At 40.6% G+C, this 24,048-nt stretch overlaps 2 protein-coding genes across 10 annotated transcripts in view; one reads left to right on the plus strand and one right to left on the minus strand.

The window, feature by feature from the left end:
- Nucleotides 1-15,694, minus strand: part of LOC148333673 (uncharacterized) — a 119,597-nt gene extending 103,903 nt beyond the window's left edge. For 8 of the 9 annotated variants that reach the window (XR_015844246.1, XR_015844247.1, XR_015844245.1 and 5 more), the window contains exons 1-2: nt 15,513-15,694; nt 13,781-13,863 (exon numbers count right to left, since the gene is read on the minus strand). The gene's annotated coding sequence lies outside the window, so the exon portion shown is untranslated. Of the gene's footprint in view, nt 1-13,780; nt 13,864-15,387 lie in introns of all 9 variants that reach the window. The other variant, XM_088300729.1, reaches the window with a different exon arrangement.
- On the plus strand, nt 272-9,378 carry fzd4 (frizzled class receptor 4). Its single transcript, XM_088301050.1, has 6 exons — nt 272-891; nt 2,795-2,932; nt 3,118-3,498; nt 5,259-5,404; nt 5,803-6,050; nt 6,449-9,378. The coding sequence occupies exons 1-6, from the start codon at nt 628-630 to the stop codon at nt 6,865-6,867; spliced, it is 1,596 nt and encodes a 531-aa protein (XP_088157176.1). The 5' UTR covers nt 272-627; the 3' UTR covers nt 6,868-9,378.
- Nucleotides 15,695-24,048: the final 8,354 nt, after the last annotated feature.

The following is a 24,048-nucleotide window of genomic DNA, read 5'->3' on the forward strand; positions in this document are numbered from 1 at the left end:
ATATTAATAATAATAATAATAAAGAATCAGAATAACATATGTGTGAAGGCCTACCGCCTTCACACAATAAAGAATCAGAATAACATATGTGTGAAGGCCTTCGCCTTCACACAATTACAGAGGGAAACTCAAGGATATGAAACAAGGAAGCAAGGGAATGAGAAAAGGAGTCTCATTTTTTTTTCTGCTGGACCCCACCCCCTAGCCGGGGGTTGGTCAGAAAAAGCGAAGTGGGGCGCAAAGATTGGTTGCCTGACGAGTGGACGGACTGAATAGTCTCGCTACAAACAGATCCAATAAAGTTCGAAGCCGGTCGCCTGGAGCTTGAAGGCGCAAAAGCTGGTCGCAGGATCTGCGCCTTCACTCGCGGACTTTACCGGAATCTCCGAGGAAGAGATGTGGAATTTATTTTGGCCTGCAGAGGCATGCTTAGTCTTTAGGTGAACAGGCTTTTATATTCGTTTCAGCGTTCTCTCTGGATAAATGCATCCATTAGACGCTCCAGGCAGGATAAGGTGACCACTGGGGACTAAACCTGGGCGCGTTGGACAGTTTGGACTTTTTTCCAAGGCGACGTTTTTCAAGGAATAGGATTGTAAAAGACGGCAACTCCGTTTTGGAGTGAGCATGCAGGGGATGATGGTGTCGCTCACTCGGGCAATCCTGCTGCTGCTGTCCGGACTGCTCGCGCCGCCGAGCGTGGTGCGCGGTTTCGGCGATGAAGTGGAAGAGATGACCTGCGACCCCATCCGGATCAACATGTGTCGGGGCCTGGGATATAACGTCACCAAAATGCCCAATCTGGTCGGCAACGTGCTCCAGTCAGACGCCGAATTGCAGCTGACCACGTTCACGCCGCTCATACAGTACGGCTGCTCCAGCCAGCTCAAGGTACGACACACACATGGGACCCGCGTCGAGTGTGTATTTATAAACAGACCGCAACAGAGAACCGGGGCTGTTACGCACACGGACACATTTTAGGATAGCGACTCAAATAGCCAATGCTGGGTCCAGACTGTCTGCTGCAAGCCTGTGCGCGCGCGTGCGTGCGTGCATAGAGGAAAGGGAGCGCATGACAACAAGCTGCCACCAGTAAAAGTATTCACGTTAATTGTACCACGAGGAGGAAGTACTGCATTATGAACTGGAAAGTTCATATCAGTCTAATGTAATGCCAATTTAATCTCCGCTGCCAAACATCCTCCCTCCGTGCCCCCTCGGTGGTTTGCACTGTGCTGTTATTCCCAGTCCAGTCCGGAAATTATCACATTTTATTTAATTAATGAAAAAAAATCTAATTATTTGGTAAATATATGTCTTTGTTCATCTATTTATGTCCCTGGCATATCGTGCCAAGCAAGACAATTAACGTTTTTTCACTCAGTCTCCACCTGTTGTCATTCCTGTTACCGAATTATAGTATTCGTGTTCAACTAAACGTAACGACATATGTGCTTAATATAGGCGAGGTATACGTTAAACTGCAATAGTGATGTGCAGCTTATATTCAATTTCCACATTAGTAGACTTTTAATTATAGTTATCCCCTCACATTACTATGATATGTCATTTTGGGATCACATAATTTGGTGTTTTCTGCAGGCTTGCATATTTGGCCGCTTGTTTGTTCTTAAAAATTGAATGACTTGGTATGGACAGGTGTTTGTAGTTTGGACGAAACTGCTTTGAATGTGCTACAGTAAGTGCTCAGTATGTGAGGCAGACAGACAGGACAGGAACTGCAAACTCCACAGTCCTGCCCTGCTCCTGCTCAAAATTGCCCTGTAAGATTAGCCGACACCCCCTCCACACACACAGAAGAGGGAGGAAAGGTGAAAGGGAAACCATATCCCTCAACATTTGCTCTAATGGGAGGCTTCCTGGCAAATAACCAGGGAAGCTTCAGGCACCAAAGTGGCAACGCTCAGTTTACCAACGGTCACGGAAAACACCCTGGGCATTTCTCTGTCATCACTGCATTCAAACTATGTGAACCATGAAACGCAAACAATTATAAGCAACCAATCTCTATGCGTGGCACTTACAGTACTGTTCAAGCACTCATTTTTGAGTTTGGGAGTCGAACCTTTGAGCATGTAGGAATGTGTACTGCATTTAAGTGACATTTTACCCCCTGACAAGAAACTGAAAGCCCTTTAGAAATACTTTCAAATTGAAACATTTCGGATCCCTCAAGGTGTCTCATCATGAACACCTGAAATGGTAAAATGCATTCTTGAAAATGTCTTTGAAAGCCAGATTTATAGATCTATTTCAAAACAGTTGCCATGGCGCAGAAAATTGAGCCTTGGATTAGGGGGATTATGGAGCATTACGTGGCTCATGCCCCTTGTGTTTACTCCTCGGGTTGTTTTTTGGAGACGCAGAGTTGTGTGTCTAACCTTGAAGCAGGTTGATGTTGGCTCTGGTTTCTTGACTCAAGTTGCATTTTTTTATATAACTTTGCGCTATTATATTGTGGAAATGTTGACCCACAACGAGTCGACGTGATGCAGTGGTTTTGGATGACGCAATGGGTTACACAGTGGATATCATAACAAGCCCATAGGAGTGTTCATACAGCCATTTATGGCAATTGCAGATTCACTTTCTCCATCAAAGATGGAATTTTGTTTATTAGAGAAAAAGTCCACAGTACCATAAGATTCACTTTATTTTTTATAAGGAAGCAGCAATTTGAAATTTCTTTGCTGCTTTCCCCTGATCCGTTTTAGGAAGATTTTTGTTACCCAATCCGTAAGAGTAACTAGCAATTTGTCTTTTTCTCTAGTTCTTCCTGTGCTCGGTCTATGTGCCAATGTGCACGGACAAAGTGCCAATTCCGATTGGACCGTGTGGCAGCATGTGTTTGTCTGTCATGCGAAAATGCTTGCCAGTGCTTCACGAGTTTGGTTTCATTTGGCCAGAGGTAAGTGAACAATCTTCACATACATTGCAAACACTAAATAATCTTGAGCTTGAAATACCTAATTAATTTTTTAAAATCACGATAATATGTAACACTGCTGTAACACTTCAAATTTCCCCATTGTGGGACTAATAAAGGACATCTTTATCTTTAATATATTATTTTCCATTTTGTCCCCTATGCAGGTACTCAACTGCAGCCTCTTCCCGCCTCAGAATGACCACAACCACATGTGCATGGAAGGCCCAGGGGATGAGGATCCGCCGTATTACCGCCATCCTCCGCACCAGGAGGAGTGCCAGGCCTTGGGATCTGCACCCGACCAGTACACCTGGCTGAAGCAGACGGACAGCTGTGCACTGCAGTGCGGCTATGACAGCGGGCTCTACAGGCGCGGGGCCAAAGTGTTTACGGATGCCTGGATGGCGGTATGGGCTGTGCTGTGCTTCCTCTCCACCACTTTAACGGTCCTGACTTTTCTATTGGATTCCCAACGATTCTCCTACCCTGAGAGGCCCATCATCTTCTTGTCCATGTGCTGCAATTTGTACAGTGTTGCCTACCTGGTAAGTAATCGCGACGTGTGGGTATAGTGGTTTACTTCTCTTTCTTTATGTCAGTGTAGAAGCAGTGCAGCGCTACGACACCAATTGTAAGAATTTTGTTACGTTGAATTACCTTTTACCTCAGCCAAGCACAAAGCAGATTATTTTAATTGGGTGAAAGCTGGAAGCATTCCCATATGTTATTCTACACTCTCAATTTAACTTAATTATATTTAAATCCTCTCACTTGTTTTTGATGCGCTTGCACTTCCACATTTCTAATTCTCACCATCCCAACTAGAACATATTCACAAGATCCACTCCATGCAAGCTATCATTTTTCACATCCCAAAAATTCTTAGCTTTCATAAATTGTACTTTTTGCCAACATTTTATTGCACATTTTTCACCACGATCATTTCACATTTGTAATCAATTTATTGCTAATTTTTCCCCATTCATTCCATATCAATCAATATTATTCCATATCCTTTGATCTAATTCCACTCATTCCATATCTATAATACAATTCAGCACCATTCATGATTCCAAATGGTGTGTCATTTCATATCATTCAACATCACATTTTTTTCTTTTAGCATTCCATCATTCACACTCAATTTTTCCAGTTTCTCTGAGTATGCTTGATACTGGAATAATTCAAAAACACCTCAAGAAATGCCCATTAAACTATCTGTAGTAGAGTTGGAAAATGAGATCCACATAATACGGTGGGTGATGTTTTCCACTTTAAATGTGCATTACTAGCCTGTCAAAAGTAACAGAATAACCCCGCACGAGTGGCTTATTTTGAGACAACGGAAGGCCACTACAAGAACTGAATGCAACAATTCAAATGTACTACTGGGAAAAGCAAGTCACCCTTTAAATTGTTCCATTTCTCTGACGTACAACGTCTCAGTAGCCGCGTAGTTTGAAGGGAGGAATTTACCGTATCTCCTATTATTGTTCAGCCTTGGCAGGTCAGCGCTTACAGAGTACATTTAGTCCATTTGGCAAAGCAGATTATTTAAAACAACTTTCGTCATTCAACTGTACCTAGCACTGTTATCCATGTGGATATTCAGTTAAGATTAAACACTCCCCTCTGTTTTATTCAAACGACCAAAAGTTCCAGACTGCAATACACACCTGATTAAAAGCCACAACAGCTAAATGGAGCCATGAAATCAAATTTGAACATACATTGGCTGCTTCGTATTATTAGACACGGGTCTCCAACGTTCTAACATGGGATATTTGCAAGAAGCTGCATTTTTTTTCACACTTTTATTTACTGGTACTTTAAACACAGTTTTCTTTTTTTTTTTGTGGAGCCCTTACAAACCAGTTTGTTACGTGCTGGGCAAGATGACGGTATTTATCGTAATCGTCCTCTCTGCTCAACTCAACGCAGTGTTTAATCCTCAGTACGAGGGCAAACTCGAACCGCTTCATAGGTCCACTCTGATGTGTTTAATAATTTTATTGGTCAGATGTGACAAGACTTCAGGTCAAACTATTGGCAGCTTGAAGCCCGTCAGTAAAATTCCATAAATAAAGCATGCCACGTTAAAAGCTACAGAGTTCAAAGAGTGGGCCGGAAAGTACGTCTTTGTTGTATTTCTTTCTGTAATGTGCTCTTCCCATTAACCAAATAAAATGTACACGGTCTTAAGACAACATAATTTTTCCATAATTGTAGAGACATTTTGAATAAAAAGACAGATTGCCTTGGAATTGATTTCAAATTCACAAATGTAATTTAATCTCCCCTTCAGGTCCGGTTAACGCTGGGTAGGGAACGTGTGTCATGTGACCTGGATGCCACCGAAGTTCCTATTCTCGTGCAAGAAGGACTAAAGAGCACCGGCTGTGCCATAGTCTTCCTCCTGCTCTACTTTTTTGGCATGGCCTCCTCTCTCTGGTTAGTGTGCACACACGCAAATCATCTCTCGTTGACAACAATTGGAACACGAGAGGGGCATCCTGTTTTGTTTAAAATCTTGCCATCCTGTCCCATAAACCCATCACTAGATGGACAAATTCACGCATATAAAAAGCTCTCCCTTAAACGAGGCCACTTTACGTAAACTTGTTGAAAAACACCGCTCCAAGTCTTCCTTTTGGATTTCGCCCTTGATTTCCCCTTTCCAGGAAAAGCAAACCCAAAGGACCGAATTCTGGCCTAAAATATGACACCACCATCTGTTGTGTAACCCTTTACAATCTGCGGACATGAAGAGCAAGAATGGCCATAGCTGTATTTACACTACAAAAATATAGACTCACGCATTGTTTAATTTTCTCTTCTTCTCAATTCAGGTGGGTGATCCTGACCCTGACATGGTTCTTGGCTGCCGGATTAAAGTGGGGCCATGAGGCGATTGAAATGCACAGCTCCTATTTCCACATCGCGGCTTGGGCTATCCCAGCTGTTAAAACCATTGTCATTCTTATAATGAGATTGGTGGATGCTGACGATCTGACTGGCCTCTGCTATGTTGGCAACCTACAGCAGGAGGCGCTCACAGGCTTTGTGGTGGCACCGCTAGCGACCTACCTTCTCATAGGTACGGAAATTAAAAACCTACCGGCAGTAAACAATTTCATGACATGCCTCATTTGCTTAAATAGTGACCAGGTCTCAGCCTTCTCCTTTTTCCCCATTCGTAAAACACATGCTGCTACTGCTATTCACACACAAAGAGTTCACAGCAGTCCTTTTGAACATGGTTGCTAACCATAACATTCTGCATCTTGTAAACAGGTTCCACCTTAATGATGATCCTGTGTTAGAAGAGTGTTGACAGCAGTTTTTGTTTCAGTAGTGAACATTTGTTTTTAACTTCAGCTGTACTTAACATAAATTGTAATTGTTGATTGTTGCTTCAAAAATGAATTTGCAGAAATTCACGGCATCATATGCACAGATAATGATTAATTCAATGTGTTCTATGTTGAACTGCAGGTACGCTATTCATCTGTGCTGGTTTAGTCGCTCTTTTCAAGATCCGCTCCAATTTGCAGAAGGATGGCGCCAAGACAGACAAGCTTGAGCGTTTAATGGTGAAGATCGGAGTGTTTTCTGTGCTCTACACCGTTCCAGCATCCACTGTGATTGGCTGTTACCTCTATCAACTTACTCACTGGGGGGACTTCAAAGCCGTCACACAAGACTCATACGTTGCATCAGAAATGCTTCGAATTTTCATGTCACTGCTCGTGGGCATCACCTCGGGCATGTGGATCTGGTCAGCGAAGACCCTCCACACGTGGCAACGCTGCTCCGCCCGCTTACTCAAGGACAGCCGGGTGGGCCGAGGTGGCAAGCGAGGACCAAGCAAGGCTTGGATTAAACCGGGGAGAGGCAATGAGACAGTGGTGTGAGGAGAAAGATTGGACAAGAATGGACTTGCTTCTTTATCTCACAGACACTCACCGTGACAAAAGGAGGATGTATTACAAACCACTGGATGTGAAAGGCGCTGTAAAATGTTTAGGAATCCAACAGCATGTCTGGCATTTTCATTAAGTGTTGGAGTTAAGAGAAAAGGGTGTACAGGTTCCAAAACTAGTAGCAACAGTAGCCCCTCGACGTCTCTTAAGACATTTTCTAGTTGGAGAATGGAAGGAGGAAGAAAGACAGCAGGCAGCATTGAAGCATTGTCATGAAAATTTGACACAAAATAAGCTGTGTAGTGCCACGTCTACCTCTGCCTCAATTTTCTGCTCAGCAGCAAAGACTGAACCTGCTGGGTACAATAAGCCCTCTACCTTAAAGGCCTGTGAAGGCCATTGATGAGTCCACGTACAGATGGTATTCACATACCGGATGAGGTTTCCCAAAGAGCCTTGTGTCTTTCTATAATAAATGGAACGGGAAATGGAAAGGACATACCAGACCAAAAGTTAGGAACGCGTGTCAAATGACCTTACATCTCTAAAGTGTTTACATTTCACCAAGGCTTTGGGTTTGTTAGTTATTTTATTTACACCAGCTTCAAGCTGTAGTAATGCACTATAATTAAAAACATGAAGTGCCTGTGCCTGCCACAAGTGCTTTAATTTAAACAGCAGACTGATTTGTGAAAAACCCCAACACAGAAATCCGCTTGTTCCTAAAATGCCGGCAATAATGACACCATCAATTACATGGTGACTTCAGTGAATCAGAGACAACCGCAATATGTAAACATGAGATTGGGTTGAATTGTGCATGTACCGGTATTTCAATTCTGAGTACTGCATTTGTGACAAAAGGTTTAATCTTACCGCAAGTAAGAAAGATTTGCCTGTATGGTGAAAATGGGTAATGAAACCTTCACAAGTCTAGTTTATCCAGCAGTAAAAAAAGAAAAAAAAATCTGATTAATTAGCAGTCATGACATTTTCCCGAGAGACACACGTGTAATAAACCTGTTGTCTGAGAATTGTCAAGGAAGCCAACGACAGTAAATTATTTTCCCCTAAATTGCCAACATATCGCCAATTGTTTCCAAAGGAACACAAAAAGTCTGTCGTTGCTTAAAGAGCAATTCAATTGGGGAAAGCAAGGCCTCTTCAACTAGAAATCTGTGTTATCCTTACGAAGCCATCTTTTTTTCAATTATGTGTTCATTCTCCTGGGAAACCCCGGACTGTATATGCTTGTAGGTTAATAGGCAGTCCAGGAAATTAAAGTTGCCTTTTCCAAACATTAGCCAGAATTCAATGTTATTAGACAATCACTTGCCAAAAGACACAACATTCAATACTCCATAGCAGTTGCAAACATGCACTCCTGCAATTATGCATTTATACACTCCGAGGAGGAAGCAAATCCACTTGCCATAAATAATCTATGACCATGTCGTGATTTCATTTGGGGTACAATATCAAACATCACTTCCAATTTGACTTTTCAGGGTCAATTGAATGATCTGAATTCCACCAAGCTATTGGAAAAAAGCATGTTCAAGTGACACATGTCAGGACTGCATTGTGGCAATCCTAGACAATCAAGCTATTGTCGGGGAAAAAAAAAAATGTTTTTGAGATGTGAAAAATCATCATTTCACTAGGACCGTTAGCGCAGCATTCATCAACGTATACCTGCTTAGTGTGTTTGCACGACAATCTAACAAAGCGCTTGCGTTTCAGTGAGTCTTGAATGTATAACATTTGTAGAGTGTGTCACATTTAGTCCTCGTACAAGCGAGAGTCAAACTTGGGGAAATCAAGTGCACAAGTATTCAATGTGTCATGTGAAACCAGAAAGTGCCTCGCCTTGCTGTCGCATACATTTTGAGGTCAATCTCTAGAAGTAGGTGAGGTTATCAATTTACAGGCTTGTGTTGTGTCTTGGCCTACCAAGGGAAATGAGACCTTGTTGTAGATATTTCTAAATATTGTGGTGAACCTGAGAAGCCTGGAGCAGCCACCAGTGGTCCTCAACGCAGCATACCTTGGCACCCTGATTCAATTTCCAAAGTCAAACAAACATTGCATTGAGCTAAAGTGAATTAAGCAAAGCTCTGACCACCATCCGCCTGAGCTAATGCAGTTTCCCTTTTCTCATAACATTTGGCGGCCACCTCCCGTATGACCGCACTGTGCCTCCCATGTCGTTTCAAACAATAACAGAGCAGTAAAGTTTCTTTGACATGGCCCACGTAAAAAAAAATAATAATAAAAATAAATCACTGGCAATAAGATATGTAAATGTTGAGATCAGCAGATATGAATCAAAGTTGTGTCGAGTTCACCATTGCAGGTCTTAGCCTCGAACGAAGAAGTCTGTAAAGATGATCAGTGTGTGATAGGAAAATGTTAATTTATCCTTGTAAAAAGTGAGAGAAATGTTCAAACTTGTTTGTTATTTAAATGACATTTTTGTATCAGAAGATGAATAAAAAAGCTTTGGTTACCAAAATGTTCTGTTTTTAATGAGCATATTTGTGTTTATAAATCCATACAGTAAATGCACTTTTATAGCAACAAATGTGCGATAATAAATCATTTCTTAGTTTAATCATAACAGTTTCATGATGTCATCATCATGTATAAGACACTAGAGTGCATTAATTAAGAGTGAGAATGAAATACGCACGTACACAGCAGTACTTGTCACAAGCACAGGAGTTAAACAATGCTGCCACCTCCTGTCGGATGAGAAACCAAGCAAATCAGAAACTGAATTAATTATACGTTTTGTACTTTTAATACATCCATCCATCCATCTTCTGTACCGCTTCTCCTCACCAGGGTAGTGGGGGGTGCTGGAGCCTATCCCAGCTATCTTCGGGCAGTAGGTGGGGGGACACCCTGAACTGGTTGCCAGCCAATCACACGGCACACAGAGATGAACAACCATCCGCGCTCACACTCATATCTAGGGGTAATTTAGAGTGTTCAAGCAATCAACCATAAATGTTTTCAGAATATGAGAGGAATCTGGAGTAGCAAGAGAAAACCCACACAGGCATGGGGGCAACATACAAACTCCACACAGGAAGGCCCGAGCCGTAACCGAACGAACGACCTCTGCACTGTGAGGCCATCAGGCTGACCAGTCCACCACTGCGCCGCTCTACTTTTAATACAGGGGCGTAAATATTTCTTTGATCTCCAGTTGTGTTTGGAAGTTTGTTCACAAACAGTCTACAGTTTTTCTGGCTTTTCATTGATGACAGTAACCAGAATCCAGGCCGCTATAGATTGACTGGTGCCTATATCCATCCATCCATCATCATCTATACCGCCGCTCCTCACTAGGGTCGCGGGGGATGCTGGAGCCTATCCCAGCTATCTTCGGGCAGTAGGCGGGGGACCGCTGAATTGGTTGCCAGCCAATTGCAGGGCACACAGAGACCAACAACCATCCGCGCTCACAATCATACCTAGGGGCAATTTAGAGTGTTCAATCAGCCTACAATGCATGTTTTTGGAATGTGGGAGGAAACCCGAGTACCCGGAGGAAACCCACGTAAGCACGGGGAGAACATGCAAACCCCACACAGGATGGCCGGAGCCGGGATCTAACCCACGCCCGATGCTGTCTCTCACTGTGAGGCAATCGTGCTAACCAGTCGTCCACCGTGCCGCCTGGTGCCTATAATCGTCTGCTTTTTCTGCATTAAGGGGACCATGAACAGAGGAATGTACTTAAAATAATGGCTGAAAATCGCCTTTCCTCAGCATAACCACTGAAAATGGGTCCTAATGGACCTCTGGCATGACAGAAACCCAAAACCATATTTCCAAGGCCACAAAACAGTGGCTAAAGAAGAATCATTGAGAGGCCTCTAGACCTCAAGCAAATAGAAAACCTGTGAAGGGAGATGGCATTTGAGTTTAAGAGTTTCTCGAGGAAGGTTAGGCATACCAGGTGACCAACTACAAGAGAGTGTTTTTACCGTGCTTGTCAGCAAGGGGTTTCTTCACCAAGCATTAACGTATGGTTTGCTTTGGAATCAAATACTTTCTCTCAGTAGCATGTGTGATGTTTTATAAGATTTAGGTTGCGTATTTTGTATGCATTTTGACAGATATTTTGTCGATTACTGTAATCAACAAACAACCCTAAATATAGAAACTGATTGCCGTCTTTGTGTGAAATTTGGCTGGCCTATCATTCACATCACACCAGTGCAATTTTTAACACACACAAAGCCAAAAGACTTTGTTTGGCAAGACATTTAGCTGTAAGCCACACTGGATTAGCTCCTTAGGTGTGTGTTGTGGGAGTGCTGGCGAGGGTTTCCAAATATCTGGGTTTGGATTACCTTCCTGTAATTTATTATGACTGAATGAGTGTTTGTTTAAGGGCTCCCTCAAAAGCCTGAGGTAAGAGCAAAGTGACAGCATCGACTGCTCTATTGTTTCCAGATGTTGCTCCACATTTACACACCACAACAAGCAAGTAAAGCATGTTCAAACAAACACGATATGTAGGAGAGTTGTTCCTATTCTTATATGATAGAGCTAAATAGTCTCCCATTCACACATCCAACCCCTGCTGGTTTATGTAGAGTAGTACATGCCTTGGCTAGCTCACAGTTAGCCGCAACAAGAGTTCAATGCTAATTTTCCAACTTTAACTCCATATATGACTCCAGTGGGTCACTTCTGTAGGAACGTTTGAACAACCAAAGGCATATTGTAAAAAGAAAAAAAGAAAAGGAACCACTGTATGTTGAAATTTAAGCAACGATAAAACATCTGTATTTGATCAAAGAGGAGAGTAGAAATTTAAGAAATAATCAGTCCGACTTATTTTTTCTTACAAATACATGACTACATAGATGTGAAGACAATAAAGAAGCAAAGCTTGAAACGTGTGAGCTCATCAATGGATCGGATGAAAATGATAAAACTGATGGGAAGTAAACAGACGCTTAGCGGTTTCTAAGAAGAGGTATAATGTTTGAAAGAAACAGATGGAGGAAGAGCAACACACGCAACTACGCTGGCGCGCACACGCATTTACACGCGCTGACAAAAACTCAGCATAAAAAAACCGTTAAAGACCACACAAGCCACTAGATGTCAGTCTTTATCCAGGTTAAAGTGTTGCGTAATCTGGCTCAACGGTTCTTTCCGATTTACGTTGCTTTTGCACTGAATTATATTAATAGATTGGTGCATTATCCATTCCGCCATTTTTGGGTAGTGGATTTGACACGTCCTTCCCTTTCTTTATACTATTTTATTTGGTGTACTAGTTTTACCACTGATGATATTGCATGCCTTTTATGTAACCAAAGCACAAAAAGAATAACCAAAGAAGCTTCTTGAAACAATATTGATGAGAACAGGGGGTGGGATTCAACAGCATTTTCTTCTTCCCACTCTTTTTTTTAGACATTATTCTTTATGCTTTTGGTATGTGAAACACTTAGTTGTTCATTATGATATGAAATAAGACATGTAATTGCTTACCTCTTTGTGTATCATTGCAAAATTCTATGGCTTGAAATAAAAATGAATACATCAGGACATCATGTCATCAGTAGAATAATAATAATAATAATAATAATAATAATTATTATGATGATGAACTGTATGCTGTGATAATTCTCCAGAAAAAGAGGCAGTTCTGAGGTTTGGCATTCTTGTGTAGTTTGCACGTTCTCCCCCTTACTTGTGTGGGTACCACGGTTTCCTCACACGTTCCAAATAACCTACATGTTAAAAAACTCCCAAAAACTCAAAATTGTCCATAAGTGGGGGTGTGTGTGTGTGTGTGTGTGTGTGTGTGAGTGTGCGTCAATGGTTGTCAAGAGATATATAAAATGGAGAAAGGAGGAAGTTGAGGTCAACTTTAGAGTCATTTAATTTGGCACAATTATGTTTAATTGTGTAGCTAAAACACTAGAATCTCCCTAAAGCTGCTGTACTACTTAATATCTCTAGTTAACAGCAGGTGAGCAAGAAAAGGAGAAGTTGTAGTGACAGCAGGCTGTATGAGATGAGAAGTGGTCCCTTCATCCGGGACCTGTTAAAATAATTATGAAGCAAAAGTATGGTCAATTGTGATACACCTTTTGGATGGAAATTATGCTCGTAGCCAGTTAGTTTCACTTTAATGAGAATTTTAAAGTGCTCCTGGCTCTGTGTAACCGCCAACAGTGGAACAGCCACCTGGCAGTGGCAGTTGCCTCCACTAACAATAAAGTACTGTATGAATAAAGGTTTTGTGTAAACACTGTCACCCTGACCCTAAAAGTGATTCGTATTGGGTGAGTAATTATGAGTAACTATGGCAACCACAAACAGTGAAGTTTCACTGACCTTGACATTTGAGCACCAAATATGTTTATCTGCCCTTTAGTCTAGGTGGCTATATTGTACATGACTGCTGGAATGAAATTCTCTCCACAATCAAGATAAGTACAAAGGACCTTCACCAATGAGAATAAAAATCAGTTTGCTGTTCATTCCAATTGAAGACTTGATGTTGTATGTATTCATTTCCTATGCTTAATCCTTCGAGAGCATACAAGTAGCCGGACAATATCATAACCTCTAAAAGAAATCTTTCTTGCGTGTGTTTTCATGGGTACGTAAATGTCAAGTATCAAACTAACAAACAGCATTGTATCAAACTATTCAAGAAAAATAAATAAATACTGTGGGTGTTAGTTGTGTCAGAATATTCAATATGTTTGTTTGATATAACTCTTTTTGCAATATGGCTTTGCCATGTCAACCTATTTTCACCTGTGTTATTGAAAACAAGGTGTTCTTGTTCATTCACGGTTCAGTAATGGCATAGAGTCGTAAGCTGTATTGGTTACTGGAATATAGATGAGACACTTACCTAAAGTCTATGATCCAGGCCGATTTGCATTTTTCTTGTTAGCTCTGTCGCACCAACCAGGCGGTTGTGACTGTCAGCACACACTAGAATAAAAAAATAATCCAGCTTTAGACAGGTCAACCAAAAGTTACATAAAAAAGTGGTACTCCTTAGTCCCATTTGAAAAAAATGGTGACTTCATGGCCCTTTTTTTTTCCTGCATGACTTCCCCAGTGCACAAAACAAGGTCAAATAGGCATGTTCAGATGGGTTTGGTGATAAATACTTAAGTCCAACATGACCTGGACCACATCTGATATATTGAGTGACAGCAGAGAACAGTCAGATCTTTTTTAGAGAAAAAAAAAAAAGCATTGTGTGATGATTTTAAACTGCGACGGCATCTTACAATCAGACAATTAACAGTATCTGGTGTGACATATAAAAGAGGGCGGGAAAAACATTTGTCACGCGCATCCTGGCATCGGTGTTAAAGAATAATACTTCCATATGAGAACTGGGGACACACCCATTTAAAGTGTCATTTTCAACACCGCTTATCCTGTACTGGGTCACGCGGGGATTGCTGGAGCCCATCGCAGCTGACTTCGGGCGAATGACGTACCATGAGTTGGTCGCCAACCAGTCGCAGGGAAGACACGGGGACCGTAATTGAGCGGGAACAGGTCCCACTCTTCCCGCTCACTATCAGCGACTACATTTAAATTGCTGTATTGGAAAGTGGAACAAATACATGGACAGAATCGAGCAAGGAAAGTACTTCAACAGTATACAGTACAGGGTCAAAGAAAACAAAAAAGAGTTTTTTCACTCTTCATATGCTAGACATGAATGGGTCCACACGCAAGAGAATCATATCGTTCTCTTCGTAGACCCAACACACACACCCAGTATAGATTTTTCTCGGTAATCTAACAGAATCAAATTGCAGTGTACCTAAAACAAACTGTCTACCAAATAACCCTGTCAATGCTAAGACAAATGCTCAGTGAAAGACAAGGTTTGTTTTGAGGACAATGGTTAGCCCTATTTTTAACCCGTGACAAATATCTAACAGGTCATCCTTTGCCCGAGGATGTGCAAAATAATATTGGCAATTGGATTTGATTTGAGCATTTTTTTAAATACAGATGCACAGATTTGATTGATTCTTTCTAAATAATGTGGAATTTGGGAATTGTTAAATTATAATATTTGGACGCAGGGGTGTCAATAGGGATGCACAGGATGTGAGCGAGTGCAGCGCGTCAGCAAAATGTTTGACAAGCAGCTAACAAGCAGTCAGCTTTTAATGGTGGTAAATCATTCAATTAGTCAGTGCACGGAGACTGATGATGTGACTTTTGCTCACAACCCGCTGTCTGCTCCGTAATAACTTTGAAGTTGCAGAGATTACATTTTGGCACAAAAGAGATTAAATAGTTGAAGAAAAATGATCATTACTTTCCTGAATAAAATTCCATGTAATATAAGACTTGTATGAATCCCCTTGCCTGAAATGTTTCATATTTCATACCCTTATTGCGTTTGATATGACTTTCTAAAATTATTATCCACTGATGACAACTGTCACGGTATGAATTTACGCCTAGAGTTCACTTTCTCACCCTCTTCATCTTCATGGAAAAGGCCAGGTGTGTCGAATTGACGAGCTTGTTAGTAGTCGCATGGAACTTTCTGCTGTTAGTCGAGAGCTAACTTATTTTTACTACCAGCAATGATGGAGACTTACTTTCTTGAGAAACGTTCTTTAATCCATCCTTGACGTTCTATGTTCTCACTTTCCTGATTAGAATCGTCAGCCTATTATGAGGCAAACCAGAGTGGATGTGAGCAGTGTAGGGAAGGTCGCAGAGAAACCATGGACTGGACTTCCAGTAAATTGGCTGGAACTGATTGTATAACGACGCGCAGGTGCTCGTTACCTTGCGCGATGAAGTGAAGGAAGCCCATAGATTTATGATCATATGAAATTGAATAATGGTAAGTTTGGTTATAAATTATGTAAAATAATTTTCTAGCCAATGAATATTGAACTTTTTATTCCTTTTTTTGTAAAAATGAAGCAAACATAAAATAAAATTAAATTCAACTAAAAGGCAACCTACTCATTTAGTGGGCTCCCTAAAATAGGGCTAAGGACGCCATTGTTTGGACATTTAAATAAAACCTATAAGAACTGATATAAGGAAATTAGTAGTACGATGCAAGTGGACCAATAAATCGATTTTAACATCCTGTTAATTGCTTAGATTACATATTTAAGCAGAAAAAATATTCAGATTTAATTCTTAAATCTGCACACTGTTTTATAGTAAGACATTTGTATCTTAGAAGGGAACGCTCAGATACAGATGGCAAAAAGGACCCAGTTGAGTAGTAAATTTTATCAAAAAAAAAAAAAAGATTTGTCTTGCTGTTTTCATTCAGTGAGCAAAGGGATGAGATGAGCTGCCTGCAGCGGACCTACTATCTGTCACTATACTCCTTTCCACTCGAAAACAAAAAGGAAATGGTACCAACTTGTATAATATGAGCAAACATTGACATTGTACGCTACCCATGACTGCAACTCATTGTAAAGGAATTGATTCTTCAAAATGTTGTTTAAATACAAAACGATAATTCAGAAAAAATATATATTCTTTTTTTTTCCTTCTGGCTGTGTGGGCAAACTTTCATTGTTATGTCCACAGTATAGAATTTGAAGTAAAAGATTTACATTTCATGTGAGTACACAGCCTAATACGCAGAAGGCAAGATGAGAGATTATCAGCTCGGGGAGGGTGGTGGTCAAGCTGTTGTAAAGCAGGTGATTGATGAGGCATCTCATTTTCCATTTGTCAGGTTACGATCACATCCATTATCCCTAATGACACAAATAAATGGCGCACACAAACACCCAAATGTAACTACGCTAGCAAGTGTGAGCTGGTGAGCTGCACGCTGTGTTTTCCACCCAACCCACAACAGAATCCATGTGACCTTGCATCAGGTAATCAGTGAAGATTGATGTTTGTGCATGACACAGCTTACAATTCAGTATTGAACTCAGGAAGGTTCTATCTGTTTTGACATCACACAATTTTAACGTTATGATTTGACTTGTCAAAACAATCAGATACAAAGCCCAACGGATAACAACGATAATGCTGCACTCAAGCTCACAATTTGGCCTTTTATTGAAGCTCCCACCCTCTTTATGTTTGATGATAGCTTTGTAGGCCTTTTAATGCAATGGCTGGTTTCAGTTTATGTGCAGTCATTTTCAGTCGACAACATATGGCAAAATACATTTTCAAAGGTGTTAATTGAACATGAGAAATTATGGCTATCAAATTCATCATTGACAAAATATTAAGTTTTCACTGCTCTCTCTCTCTCTCGCTCGCTCGCTCTCTCTCCCTCTCCCTCTCTCACTCGCTCGCTCTCTCTCCCTCTCCCTCTCTCTCTCTCTCTCTCTCTCTGGCAGTGTTGGGCAATTAAGTTACTTGGATAATGTTTGAGCTAGGCTGCATTAACGGACCCTTAACTACATTGACACTACCCACCAGTGTTGCAATGATTCTATGGCCATGCTAACATCATGATTTCCCAACACTGCCTGCAAATTCACTCAACTCTCAACTCCGAATGGTGGTCATGGCTCATGAGAGCGATTGCAGGGCAGGTTCCTGAGAGTTTTTCTCCCAATTAAAGAAAATATTTAAGGGGGCTTAAGAATGTTATCGGCTTAATGACGCCACTGGATAAGAGTGCCTATATGTGTCAGTGATGTGGCTGTCAAATGGGAGATGGCATTGAGCTCCAAAGCAATAACGCAGGATGGAAAAAGTCCTTCCGTGATGACTCACTGTGGTCCACTTATAAGTTTGTTCTATTTCAACTGATTGGGGACACGACACAGTAATTGGCCAGATGTCAATCTGCCATTGCCCAATCAATCCTGCAAGCATTTATGATTCTCTGAGGTTGCATACGAAACTATCCTAAATCAGTTTAATTAGGTTTAATGTAGCCAATGAAGCATCAATTATCATAACACTTTTTGTCTCTGGGAGTCTGAAAAGACTGGTAGCATATTTGTAGACTCAGAGAAAAAAGAAATTGTGTAGTCATTTCAAATATACTCTTTTGAAATTGCATATCCTTGAGAAATGAAGCAGCAAATGCTGTCAGATGTTATCTCTGTGACTCAAATTGAGGACTACAATTTTGTTTTATATGTAGAAAGCTCCTGAAGGTGAACAGATAATGGATGGATGGATGGATGGATGGATGGATGGATGGATGTACAGTGCTCTGCGATTGATCCATTTTCATAGCAGTCGGTTTGACTTGGAATGATCATACAAATAGAATTTGCAACATTTTACAAAAAACAAAAAAATACACGACAAATTTCTGCATAACTTTGTAAATGGATGGCACATGAGACATGGAAGTACAAATTGCATTTTGCAATAATCGTTTTTTGACCGATTTGGGTCAGTATGGTTCCTCACTATGGTCACTGGCGCCCAAACAAATCATAATGGCAACTCCCATTTGTTTATTTCATGAACCAGTTAACAACCAGCTGATTAACAAACAGATGGGCAAACAAACACAACACACTTTATGAATTACCTTTACTTAAATTAACAATTCAGATTTAGTGGAGATGAGCATTTGGGATTCTCCTTGATAATCTCCATTAATCATTACATCGTTGTTGAAACCCCAAATCTGGTGTCTGGTCTTGTACTTTGGGGATCAGTATAGTGATCACAGCAGAGAAAGCCATTTGCTTTCTGATGCCGCTATGCTATCATGGCTGCGTCATTTATTTCCTGTCCATGATGCCTTCGAGGCGCTTGCGGTAAATGTGCAATATTTCAGAACCGATAAGGGTTTGGGCAGAGGAATGAGCCACACATTTCATGTTTTTATTGAGTTTGGATCCTCTGAGTGAAAGCGCTGGTATAGGATGCAGTAAAAAAAAATTGAGCAGAGCAATATTGGGAAGACATCAGACTCCTTTTTTGAGACACAGCAATATTGATGTGAATATTTGTCACAGCATTCGCACAAATATCTAACAAGACACATTGACTTTTACGGAGGATGAGCAGCCTCGTATTCACTTTGGGCGTGCGATCAGTCTTACTTTATGGCAATTTTGTCTGCAGAATTAAATGTCAGGCAAGGCTTTAACGGCAGCATATAGCACACAATGTGCAAGCGTTAAAAAAAAATACTGTATAGTATTTATCTATACAATGTGTGCTGTATAAAATTGATTTTGTGTAAATAAAATGCAACAATCCAAAATAATAATAATAAAAAAAACAACGATATCATATTTAAGTGTCATCAGTTTATATACAAATGGCAGATTTTTTGCAGCTGATACTGTTCTGCTCTTCTTCTTCATGGAGGTTCTACAGGTGCATACGTAAGTAAATACACACAAATATTTCCATAAATGTATTGTGGTCCAAAGATAAAACATGTCTCACTGTCAAATCACATCGATGCTTAACTGGTTTCTCTGTTCAACTTTTTTTTTGTCTTCCGTCACAGATGCTGCTTTGAGAGATGTGAGTTTGTCAATACCCTGATAGAGATTGTGTCCACCTGACAGAGGACAGAAAGCATCGCCTGAAAAGCCTTCCGAAATGTTCCTGTTGGACCCAGCAGCATACATCTTAATCCAAACAGATAATTAAATTGGAGCACACAACTCGGCACAAAGAAGATTAGGTGCCACTCAATTGTCAAAATATTTTCATTTTCGAGAGAATAAAAATGAAATATCGTCTTTGGAGTTCAAAATCCAGAAGGAAGAGTGACAGTGATAGCTAAACTCAAGACCAATATAGCAAAGGAAATCAAACAATGCCTTCTGCTGTCTCTTGAATATCGCTTGCCTTGCGGAACAATGGCATTGTTGTGAAGCATAATGAGATGCTGCCCTTCTGCAACAGGACCTATTCTGAGCATCTGCATAATATGAATGCATATACACAGCATTCATATATAATTTATGGGCACGACCGTGCTCTTACGAGAGGCCATATAGTGATGGCTATACAGCAATTTTTGGTAGTTCAAGGGCAAGTTACGCTTTGATATATGTTGCCTCTGTTTGTGCGCGTGTGTGTGCGTGTGTGTTGGTGGATGCGTGTGTGTGTATGCTGTTTGTAAGGCGTAGTTGCAGAAGGAGGCGGCATGCGCATGAGCATCTGCCAGCCTCTGGCACTCCATCAAAGGCAACAAGACGAGGACAGTGCCGAGAAAAACATGAAAGTAAGACGAGAGGGGGGTTCATGTTACAAAGCATATGGTTAGCATGGGGAGGCAGATGTTCTCTAAGGAGGGGAGAGGTGAGTGGTCACATGCGCGTCCTGTTGCGTCAGCTATTGCGGTGCCCCCTCCAAGTCCCCCAAGAGTGGGGAGAGTGCAAAGGCATGCGGGCACTGTCAGGGATCCTTGATGATGTTCTCCTTCACCTTAATCATCAGCTCAACACTTGGAAAAAATAGAGATGCTCAAACTCAGCTCGCACTTTTCCACAATCCACCATCTGACTACCAGCACTGCCTTTTACAGAAAGAAGAATTATTTCCATGAACACATGAGCCTGTTCTCTCCAGAGTCTATTAGGATTAGTAGAAAAGTGGCAAAGAGTGACATCTCAACTTGAATGCCCAGGAGGTCTCACGCGTGGGGGGCCAGATCTGGCTTATCACTTAATTTTCTAAAGTGGATAACGTGTCTTTCTTGCTGAATTTTCTTTCACCTAAACCAGTTTTGAGCATTTATTTTCACAAAATTCCTTCTTATAATGAATTGTAAGAAATAATCTTTCCGATATTTTCCATTATTTCTGACTTTGGATTCAATTTGTGAATAAAATATGATAATCAAATGGCGGGGCTTTTTTGGAAAGAGTGTGTAGTATTTTATATAATTTTTCATAATAATTTAATTTTGCATACAATTTGAAATTCAAGAAGAATTTGGGGGTGATGTAAAATCAGCGTTCAAGGCATTGACATGTTGTCCCATGCAACATGTCATGTCCGTTTACATCACAGGACCTCAGTTCAGCAAACATTATTATGAGTAACGCTGCATTTGTGTTTTGTTTTTTTAATTGGATTATTGTTGCTTTTTTTTTTTTTTTTACAACGCTTAAAAAAAAGAATCATCTTCAATAAGGGGTCTTAAGAAAATAAAAGCAGGCTCACATTGAAAAAGCCTCGGTAGTGTCCCAAAACTTTAGACCAGCATGTCAAGACACATTGTCACTAACTGACAAAGTTCAGAGAGAATGTTTTAGTGTTTTTATATTTGATAGTGTGAGTGGTTAACTTATTTTTACACTCACAAATACAGCAGTTACAAGGGATGGGGAACTCATTTAATGGGGAAATTAAATCAAAGGACAAACTGCATCCTTGAATTAATTGGCCCAAACTTCTCAAAATTATTCTTGGTTTCTTTGAGGTTGTAATCAGGTCGCATTTGGGATGTTTCCAATTTGCAAAAGGTTCCTGACAGCACTCATAAATATATTTTATCTACATTCTGGTAAATGTGTATTTGTACTCGGGTGGTGTTATATGTTTGCACCTTCCTCTGGCATTCTCTCCCTCTGGGATACAGATCATTGGACCCAAAGCTTAAATCGCGTGTGTGCGTGAGTTTGTGTGTGCACGCAGGTGTTTTTTTGAGATTGCGAAAGACCTTTGAAGGTGCTGAATAAAGTAAAGGTGGAGGAACAGATGGTAGAGGTGAAATAAACAAAGCGTTAATTTACTGGAATATTAACACAATCACATTTTAATGCTCTTTCTTCTGGAAAATTAGTAAATGACATGACACAACAGATGTCATTTTCTAGCTGCAAATGAAAAGCTGCCAATTAAAAGAGAATAGTCTCAATTCAACTCATAATCTTAATTCAACTAATAATAGACATGTGAATAAGAGGATTTAGTTTGGATTTTTACTCCGCTTACGTGAGCCGGTTTCCATTTCCGAGTTTATATTTCTTATCAAGCAGTGTGCTCCGTGGTTGTAATGGCACCATTGTGACAACATGATCACAAAGATACATGTATTAGTAAAGCAAGAGCCCGGTCAAAGGCCTTATTTGTGCAAAATACAATCGTCTTTATTATTTAGGCGTGTTCTTGAACGTGCTTGTCAGCTGACTGGTTGCAAATGTAAACCTGGCGCCAGACTGTTCCACAATGGACCTCAGTACGGGACTTAGATGTTTTCAGTGACGTGGGTCACATTCCTTGAACTTGCATGTGACGCGTTGCATTGATCCTATAGCCATAATCTACTGCATATGCGTCTGACGTTACTCTCATGATAACTGCCTTGAGCACTATAAATGTAGACTTTAGACTTTAGACTGGATGAGCTATTGGGAATTTATTTCTGTGTTCTGTGGCCCTTTAAGCCATGCCAGTGTTTTTTGTTCCTGAGAATTAGTCTTTGAAAAAAAAAAACAATGGCCCCCATATTGGAAATGCCTGATTTGGTTAAGCCGCCGCAATGTTTTGATTCCTAAAATGTTAAGCTGAGAGTAATGGACTGTGTGACTGTGTATACTGTTTATGTAGAAGAAAAGTGTGGTGAGTTGTAGCTCCCCTGTTGAATGATTTAGTCGTACGTGCATGTGATGTGTGCAATTGGAGACTGCATTGCACCCTTATCTTGCGTCTGCGTGTGATCAACTCACACCTCCGCTAAAAATGATGGGTGACGGCGGTGCTATTAAAATATTTTTAAGATAATAATGACTATATTTCATTCGATTTCTACTATGATTCAGAAGGAATGTCCCATGCTGGTGTCATATTTATTAGTGATATCCAGTGAAGTACAACACACACATCTACAGAGCGCAGAATCTGTCTATCTGTGCCTCGATTAAATACACTAAAATCGCATTAGACCACCTGCGCTACCAAATACATCTGCTTTTGAGAAGTCTGCATTGGCGCGGCAGCAACTACGTCACTTCCGCCTATGCCCTAAGAAGCCGCCGCTGCAACAGCAGTGGAATGTTTACCCTTGTCCTGACAAACTTGCAATGACGTTGTGGTTCACGGGCTGCAAGATTGTATGAATATAATGTCTGTATATTTTGATATTTCTGAATAAAACATTTCCAAAAGGAGTTGTAAATGAACTTTATCTTTTAATTTTCATTGGAAGAGATGCAAGAGCAAAAAATGATTATAGCACAGATAGATATTTTTACTTGAGTAACTTTTTTAAATTTTATTCTATATGCCTATTTACTTTCATTACATTTGAATAGAAATATTTTCTTATTTTCAATGCCTTTTCCTTGCTGGTTGGCTAGGAGCAAGTCACATTTCTACAGTGGGTGGCGCTACAATGTTTGTAAATCTGATTCTCACCTTATAAAGGATTAAAAGGGACAAACGTTAGTAGTCGTGACGTTAGGTTTGTTTTGGTTTTATACCCCCATACCCGCCGCCCGCGTGCCCCCAAAATAGAAACAGTATGGAAACCATTGATACAGACTCACAACAGTTGAGCGAGAGAGAGAGTGAGAGAGAGAGAGAGATGTAGGATTCTGGGACAGCCGAGAGAGCTCTTGCAGAAAAAGACGACATCCTCTGTTGCCATGACAACTGCCTCCATGCAAGCGCTCGCTGGGTCTCATGCTATGTTCACTACTCGCCCACACACACGCACACACACATGCACAAAATTGAGAGACATCCTGAAACTCTCACACTGCCTGGCAACTTACCTTTCATCAACCCACCCACCTTCTCTCGCTCTTTCCACAGTCCCCCATCTTTTGATTCCTGTTTATTTGGAACAGTTATGTGACACGTTCTTTCAATACAAGACAAAATGTACACGTACACACACACACATATATATATATATATATATATATATATATATATATATATATATATATATATATATATATATATATATATATATATATATATACATATATATACGTCGAGGCTTAACCAGGCATGCAATTTTGCTCACACATGTAAGAAAACCGATATCACAGATATCCAGTAGGAATGACTTGGCTTGAAGGATATAACAAATAGCACAAGGTCACAAAGATATGCAAATTACATTCACACACTGTTGTGTACACATGCACAGTTTACACACACGGGAATTATGCCATGTAGCCTTTAGCCTGCCAAGTCAGAGAGTCAGCAAACTTTATGTGATCACAGCACACACAAAAACAAACA

The sequence above is a fragment of the Idiotropiscis lumnitzeri genome, chromosome 7, assembly GCF_059441095.1.
Source record: "Idiotropiscis lumnitzeri isolate Australia: NSW breed Sydney's pygmy pipehorse chromosome 7, RoL_Ilum_1.0, whole genome shotgun sequence".
Taxonomy (NCBI): domain Eukaryota; kingdom Metazoa; phylum Chordata; class Actinopteri; order Syngnathiformes; family Syngnathidae; genus Idiotropiscis; species Idiotropiscis lumnitzeri.